At 36.0% G+C, this 7,376-nt stretch overlaps 1 protein-coding gene across 1 annotated transcript; it reads left to right on the top strand.

Annotated features, from left to right (window-relative positions):
- Nucleotides 1-2,268: 2,268 nt before the first annotated feature.
- LOC143604437 (26S proteasome non-ATPase regulatory subunit 7 homolog A-like) lies at nt 2,269-5,424 on the top strand. Its single transcript, XM_077080940.1, has 10 exons — nt 2,269-2,496; nt 3,743-3,835; nt 3,925-4,006; nt 4,165-4,261; nt 4,381-4,456; nt 4,540-4,598; nt 4,692-4,814; nt 4,928-4,985; nt 5,094-5,179; nt 5,262-5,424. The coding sequence occupies exons 2-10, from the start codon at nt 3,808-3,810 to the stop codon at nt 5,322-5,324; spliced, it is 672 nt and encodes a 223-aa protein (XP_076937055.1). The 5' UTR covers nt 2,269-2,496; nt 3,743-3,807; the 3' UTR covers nt 5,325-5,424.
- The last annotated feature ends 1,952 nt before the right edge of the window (nt 5,425-7,376 follow it).

The raw sequence follows: 7,376 nt of genomic DNA, 5'->3' as shown, positions 1-7,376 counted from the left end.
CGCATATCTTGCGTTTGTGTTGAAGTATGATCGATTTAAAGGGTTCGTCAAGATGTTCGTGCGGTTGTAGGAGGAATGTTAAATCGGCATTTTTTGGTTTTCATTCAAATGGTTGATATACGTCTTCTCAAGTTTCATTTTTAAAATATAAGTCTCTTTCTTTCGCTCCTTCGTCTCGGCCATTTCCGCCAACTTAGCTGACTTGTATTCGGCGAAGTCTTCGGCCACCGCTTCCTTTCCGAGTCTTGACGATTCCCCACTTTTCTTGCGATGCGACCGTGTGGGTGTGGGTGTATCTTCGTCAGGATCGTCTCCGAGTTCCTCGTTCAAGTTCATGTTCGGCATATTGCATGGCAAGCTGTTGGTAGACGTTGTGTAGCTCCCGGACTCGAAAGTTTTTGATCTTTTTGAAGATGATCATTTCTTCCTTGGAGCCTTTGGTCCATCCATATCAACATGGGAATCGGTTCCCACTTCGGGTAACGTCTCGCAACCTCCCACGCTTCCAAGTGGGGAAAAGGTCTGCATCGGAAAACCTTGACATAATCGCCCAAAGCGTCCTTTATGATAGTCGCCTCGCTCGCTACGTTTTGTGGAGTTCGGGACTACAAAACATTTAGAATGAATATATATATATATATATATATATATATATATATATATATATATATATATAATTGTAAAAATAAAGTAATAGATTATAAAAAAATAATCTAAAATAGTTACCAATTGGACGTAACAAGCATTAAATTTTGACATTTTTCGATTCAAATCTCCCCACTTGACAATCATTTGATCCTTGTTTCGTACGGTTGAGCCAGGAAGTTTCGAGAAATGTTCATTAATACGTTTCCATAACATTTCTTTTTTTAGTTGGTTTGCGCTTTTATTCGGAGCAGTGTAAATAAGCCTTGGTCAAGGCGACCTCCTCAGCGGGCAACCAATGCCTCTTCGCGGGTTCATCTTCATCCTCCTGCCGCGGGTTCATCTTCATCCACATTGTCCACTTCATGATGAAAAGCACTTGCAAATTGATGTATAACATCGTTATCATCTAGGGGATCGACGGACATTTGAGACGGTTGATTCGGTTGAGATTGAAGCATTTGAAAAGCATTATTTGGATAATTTTGGGTGGAAGAAGGTGGAATAAAAAGTTGGTTTTGATATGATTGAAAAGATTGGTTTTGAGACGGTTGATAATAAGGTTGTTGTTGGTTTTGGGATGGTTAAAAATGTTGTGGATAATAAGGTTGTTGTTGGGAATGTTGTTGTTGGAATGGTTGGGTTGTGTCGGGTTCATCTTGTAACCGAAATCTCGTCGGTTCGCCTAGATTTTGTCGAACCTTTGGTCGGGTTTGGGTTTTCTTTGAACCCGAGCCACGTTTTTTAGAACCTTCCATTGGTGTGATGTTAAAATGTTGTGTGTAGTAGAAGATTTGGGTTGGATTTGAGTTGAATTTGAGTTGGATTTGAGTTTGTTTTGAAGATATATTTGAGTTATTTATATAGGTAAAATATTTATTTTTATTTAAAACCCCCTCCCTCCCAACGGTAACCCCCAACGGTCATAATTCTCAAACATCACCGCGTGATGGTCATCACGATAACCCTCTCATCACGCGTGATGAGAGGGCCGGCGGCGGTGTTTTCCAAGCTCCACCCCGAATCCCCTAATAAGTGTTTAATTGATGTTTGATAAAAAAAAAACAAAAGAAAAACAATTTTTATGTAGGCAAGACACGTAAGCTGACACATCAGCTGAGGAAACTAAGTAATTATTATAAAGAAAATCACGTCAGCGTTTCCACTAACGACGTTAGCCTTAAGTTAATTGAGGGGGGGGGGGGTGATCAAAACAAATAGGCAGAAAGTTGGGAGTGGTGGGAGACAAAGTGAAAGTTGAGAGTTTTATCTACCAACGAGAGAAAGTTGGGAGTATTAAAAACCAATAGGCCTACCGAAAACTCAAAACTTGATACCGATTCGATACCAAATCGATGCCAATTTCGATAATGATACCGGTATCAGTACTGAAAACGTTCATTTTTAACCCAAATCCCGTCCATACATGAAACCGGGCATTAAAAAACCCGATTTATGCACCTATAACTAGGAGGTAGCTCCAAGCGTTAAAAAAGAAACACAATTATAAAACTTTGATAATCCGGGTCGGATCCAAATAAGGCAATATTACCCCTTCCCTTTCTCTTTCATGTAGAGAAAGAAAGCCAGAGCAGGCACAGCCTTTGCAGAGAGCAATTTCTAAGGTTCCAAATCACCACTTGAATCCAATTCCGGTATCAGCAATGGACGTGATCAAATAACAGCAGTTGTCAGTGCGTTCCATCGAGAAGGTGGTGGTGCATCCCTTGGTACTCCTCAGCATCGTCGACAACTACTACCGAGTCGCTAAAGACACCAAGAAGCGAGTCGTTGGTGTTCTTCTCGGTAGCTCCTTCAAAGGCACCGTTGATGTCACCAACAGTTATGCAGGTTTGGTTTTCAATCCATTCGTTACGCTTTATTTGGATCTGAGCTGTTTCTTATTACATATTTATAAATTATATTTATGTTAACATGATTAGATATCGTTTATGCTTAAGATTTTGTATTCTAGGGTTTGTAATTATGACAGTTTAATTTCTATGCTTGTTTTTTTCTATTGAAGTTCTCTTTTTATGAGTGTCAAATTAGGCGTTGATTTTGTCCGGAATGTATGCCGAGTGGTTGACTGCTATGCAAAACTATGCTATCATTGGCAACACATTTGCATGGTTTGATATGTGCATCAACTACATTTAGTGTATAAAACAGAATATGCTTTGTGATAGGTGTTGATTACTTTGATATCCTACCTGTCAATAAAGTATAGTGTGCAAAGTTCAGCGTTTTAACTATGATTGCCTAATTTTGGATACGAAAACCAATGTCATCATGACATTTATAGACTTCTTGTACATTCGATAGGATTGTGCAACATGTAAGTTCTTCGCATTATACATTATAAAATGTTGGAAAACAGGATTAGGATGGATGATTTAAAAACCTAGGGATTACATTCTTGATACCTGGAAGTATATTGTGACCTTCTCTGCAACACTGTCGAAGCCATCCCAACCTAAGATTAATTTGTTTTATAAAGTTTTAAGATAAAACTCTAATTATTTGTGTTTGCTCGATATCATTCGTTGCATACTTTAACAAGATGGAGTTTTTTAAAGACTCAAATACTTTTATTTTAGAAACAAAATGATCAGATAGTTATTAAAGTGTTAGTAATAGAGTCCGAGTTAAGTCAGTTCTTAACTTCTTAACTAATTGAATGTTAAATGAGGTTGAAGAAAGTTATAGCATAGTTTTGTTTATGGTATTGTTTCTTTGAATAAGGGAAATTTAGATTCAACTTTTGAATATATGTAGAATTTGATGACAACCGTTGCAAATGTCTTCATTTAAACAATGGATGTTTCCAGTGCACCTTCAAACAAACTTTATTTGACCAATTCAGTTTCATGAACAGTAAACATAAAGTTATAGATCAAAGAGCATATGTTCCAACCTCTTTATTTGTTGCATTTTAATATATGAACAGTTAAGAACTTCACATTCTGCAACACTGAATAGATATCACTGTAAAAACATTTGTCTGAAAACAGTTCAACCAGTTGAAACATAAACACATGTACATATGAAACAACACCTAGATTCATCCTTCTAAATGGCTAGTTTCTTTTTATAGTGCCATTCGAGGAAGACGAGAAAGACCCCAGTATCTGGTTTCTTGATCACAACTATCATGAGGCCATGTTCTCTATGTTCAAGAGAATCAACGGTAATGCTCAAATTTTCAATAATTCGGCATCTATTCTAAATATTGCTCCCATATTATATAATAGGTGCTAATGTTTAAGTTTGTTGCAGCAAAGGAGCATGTTGTAGGGTGGTATAGCACCGGCCCAAAGCTACGTGAGAACGATCTTGATGTTCATGCTCTATTCAATGAGTACGCAACACACTATGGCCTTGTTCTAAATATAAACTTTCCTTACATTTGCAAGAATCAATCACTTCATTTAACTTTCCATTGCCTTGTTAATCATTGTCATATTGTTTTATTACATGGTCTTGTTTCTTGATTGTTGAACATTCTTGTTACTGCAGCTATGTTCCAAACCCTGTATTGGTTATCATAGATGTTCAACCAAAAGAGTTGGGAATACCAACAAAAGCTTATTATGCCATTGAAGAGGTTAAAGAGGTAAATTAGTACTACCTTCTATTCTATTATCTTTTGTTAGTTACAATATCTATTGTATATGTATACATACCATTCATCTATAAATGTTAAACTAAGCAGTGATTTGCTTCATATTACAGAATGCCACTCAGAAAAGCCAGAAGGTTTTTGTTCATGTGTCTTCAGAAATCGCTGCACATGAAGTAGAGGAAATTGGTAATCACTTGAAGAAAATGCAGTATTTGTTTGTGTTTTCTTGTTTATTGGTTTTTTTATTAATTGGATTATTCTTTTGACAGGAGTGGAACATTTGTTGAGGGATGTTAAGGATACAACTATCAGCACACTTGCAACGGAGGTTTCTATTTATGTCATAAATTTTTTCTATTTTCAATTTCATCGATTGCCTACGACACTTGCAGAACTATTTTTTTTGTTTAATATTGTATAGGTAACTGGAAAGCTGGCAGCATTGAAGGGTTTAGATGCAAGGCTGAAGGAGATACGAGGGTATCTGGATCTCGTTATAGATGGCACACTACCATTGAATCACGAAATACTGTACCATCTACTGGTTTATTCTTTTACCCATCATCCAAATATCGAACATCATTAAATCATATCTACTTCTGTTTATATTTTACAACCTGTCAGAGGAATCAGTGTTAAATTGTTTTTTAATTGCAGGATGTGTTTAACCTTCTTCCAAATTTGAATGTTGCTGATTTGATAAAGGCATTTGCAGGTATACAAATATGTTACATTAGAAAAGGCGGGAAAATTTCGTTGAAGATTCTTACTCTTTCTTACTCTTGCTTTCGTATCTTATATGTTTCTTTTTGTTACTTGGCAGTGAAAACTAATGACCAGATGCTTGTTATCTACCTTTCTTCTCTCATCAGAAGTGTGATAGCTCTTCACAACTTGATCAACAATGAGGTAAACGCCCATTATCGTTATATCTTGAATCTTTATGCCGGGTTTTAATAAATTGATTTCTTGTTTTATTGATTGTTCCCAGATGCTTAACAAGGAGCACGAGAAAGCAGAAGATGCAAAATCAGCAACGGTAGCCAGTAGTTAAAAGAGAGAGAATCGGTGGAAGGAAATCTTTTATCTTCATTTGTATTGGTTTTCTGAGTTTTTGAATTCTTGAATGTGTTACCAGAATGTGTTGCATATCTTCACAAGTCTTAAAAGTCTCAAATATTTTTCGCGGGTCAGAATTGGACATGGAGTTTAAATATTGTTAAAAACCTTTCAAGAAATATTTTATAAACTATGCAGGATACTCCTAAGAAAGTATAAGTCTTGCAAAACATTTTTCTTAACATAATTAAACCACACTTTATATGGGTCTAAATTTAGGCTCACTTAGTTAACAAGGTTGGACCCTAAATGTACAACTTGACTAGCCTCATTTATATTAAAACTAATTTGTTACATTTTGAATAACTGAAATGGATTGAACTCGAGCTTATACGTACGTTGACCTTGGCTTGTTTAGATATCTAAGCATATTTCTTTGTCTAAAGTTGCAGGATTTAAAAATCAAACCCTAAACACATTCCTTATTTAAGCACACAAGTGCACAACACATATCACAATCCACTTCCAAGTTACGACACAAGAAATCATTTAACACAAAACCATTCAAGATTCCGTACCGAACAAACTGCTAAAACTGATCGATCAAGGGCGACTACAAGATTGCTAAATCAAAAGACAAGTTTATCACCATCAGTAGACTCGCACATTAATTGAATGGTCTTTTACAATGGCTTCAATTGGTTTTGCATCAGCCATCATTCACCGACTCGCACATTAATTGAATGTTCTTAATATCCTCCCCACCCATTTCTTCAGGCCTTAGGCTTATATTTAAAAAGTCGTTTTTTGGTTTAAAACTGCATTCCTCCACCTTAATCTCTTTGGATTTAACGTATCCCTTTGGCTTTTGGCTGACTTCTGCGGTGTGTTTTTGAGTTATAACCTATCAAAATCTGCTTCTTTCAACTTGGAGGAATATGTTTATCTGGATCTTTGTTCTGGTTCTGGAATTGGTTATCTGATTATTTCTATGCTTGATTAAACATATTCCAATCACAAATAAGTTCTACCTTTTTATCAAACCATCTGTCTTTTTTCACAAAAATGACTTTTGGGACACTGTCTATCAATTTGTTAAAACATTTAGAATTTTCCAAAGATCTGATTACCTGATAAGTGATAATCTGATTATGATTATTCAGTGATAACTTCCAAAATGCATCAATCCTATAAGTGAACTGAAAGGTTTAAACTGGAACCAAGCCTGACTTGCATACTGAACTTAAGTTTTAATTTTGATATACAATTTTAAAATGAAAATAAAACGTATGGGGATGTAGCTCAAATGGTAGAGAGCTTGCTTTGCATGAGGCACGGGGTTCGATCCCCCGCATCTCCAGTTATTTTATTCATTTTTTCAGACGTACTTTATTATTTAAACACCGGATTTTTCAGTTGTTTTTCAAGATATCTTACATTTGGTAAGTTGCATGATCCTGTCTAAAGTTTACATAATTATAACACAAATTGTTCTCACGTGTATAGATTTTTTTTCGGTTTGAACTGCAAATTTCAATAGAAACTGGACTGAAAACCCCTTCTGCCGAGAAGCTAGCAGGGGCCGGCTACAACAAAACAACACGAACAAGCTACAAAGCCAAACACTTCCATCTATTTCAATCTACATCCAAATTCTTTGATCTATTTTTAATCCACAAAAAACTTAGAACCTTAATGTCATTGAGAATCTTATCGATCCTGATGGGCTTGTTCTCAAAAATCATTTTATTTCGAGCTTTCCAGATACTCCAACAAGGCACCATTATAATCGAGCGCACTATTTTTCTTTTGCCTCCAATATCCGGAACCTGGTTATGGATATCAAATATATTGTGAATCGAAGAAGCAAAACTAAGAGGAATATTACACCATGTTCTAATTTTGTTCCACACCACCGTCGCGACCATACAACCAAAAACAAGTGATCAATCGAATCACTCGAAGCCATACAACAATTGCAAATATTTAACAAGTTATCGCACGTTGGAAGACGATTTAGTAAAATCCGCCAAATCACAACGTTGAC

The sequence above is a fragment of the Bidens hawaiensis genome, unplaced genomic scaffold, assembly GCF_021521415.1.
Source record: "Bidens hawaiensis isolate Kalapana, Puna unplaced genomic scaffold, B.hawaiensis_p1.1 tig00000237_1, whole genome shotgun sequence".
NCBI classification, from domain to species: domain Eukaryota; kingdom Viridiplantae; phylum Streptophyta; class Magnoliopsida; order Asterales; family Asteraceae; genus Bidens; species Bidens hawaiensis.
This window is presented reverse-complemented; position numbering and strand designations above follow the sequence as displayed.

Coding starts and splice junctions, on each gene's coding strand:
- LOC143604437 (XM_077080940.1), top strand. CDS start 3,808: ATGTTCTCTATGTTCAAGAGAATCAACG. Junction 3,836..3,924: donor TATGTTCAAGAGAATCAACG/GTAATGCTCAAA, acceptor AGTTTGTTGCAG/CAAAGGAGCATGTTGTAGGG. Junction 5,180..5,261: donor ACAACTTGATCAACAATGAG/GTAAACGCCCAT, acceptor GATTGTTCCCAG/ATGCTTAACAAGGAGCACGA.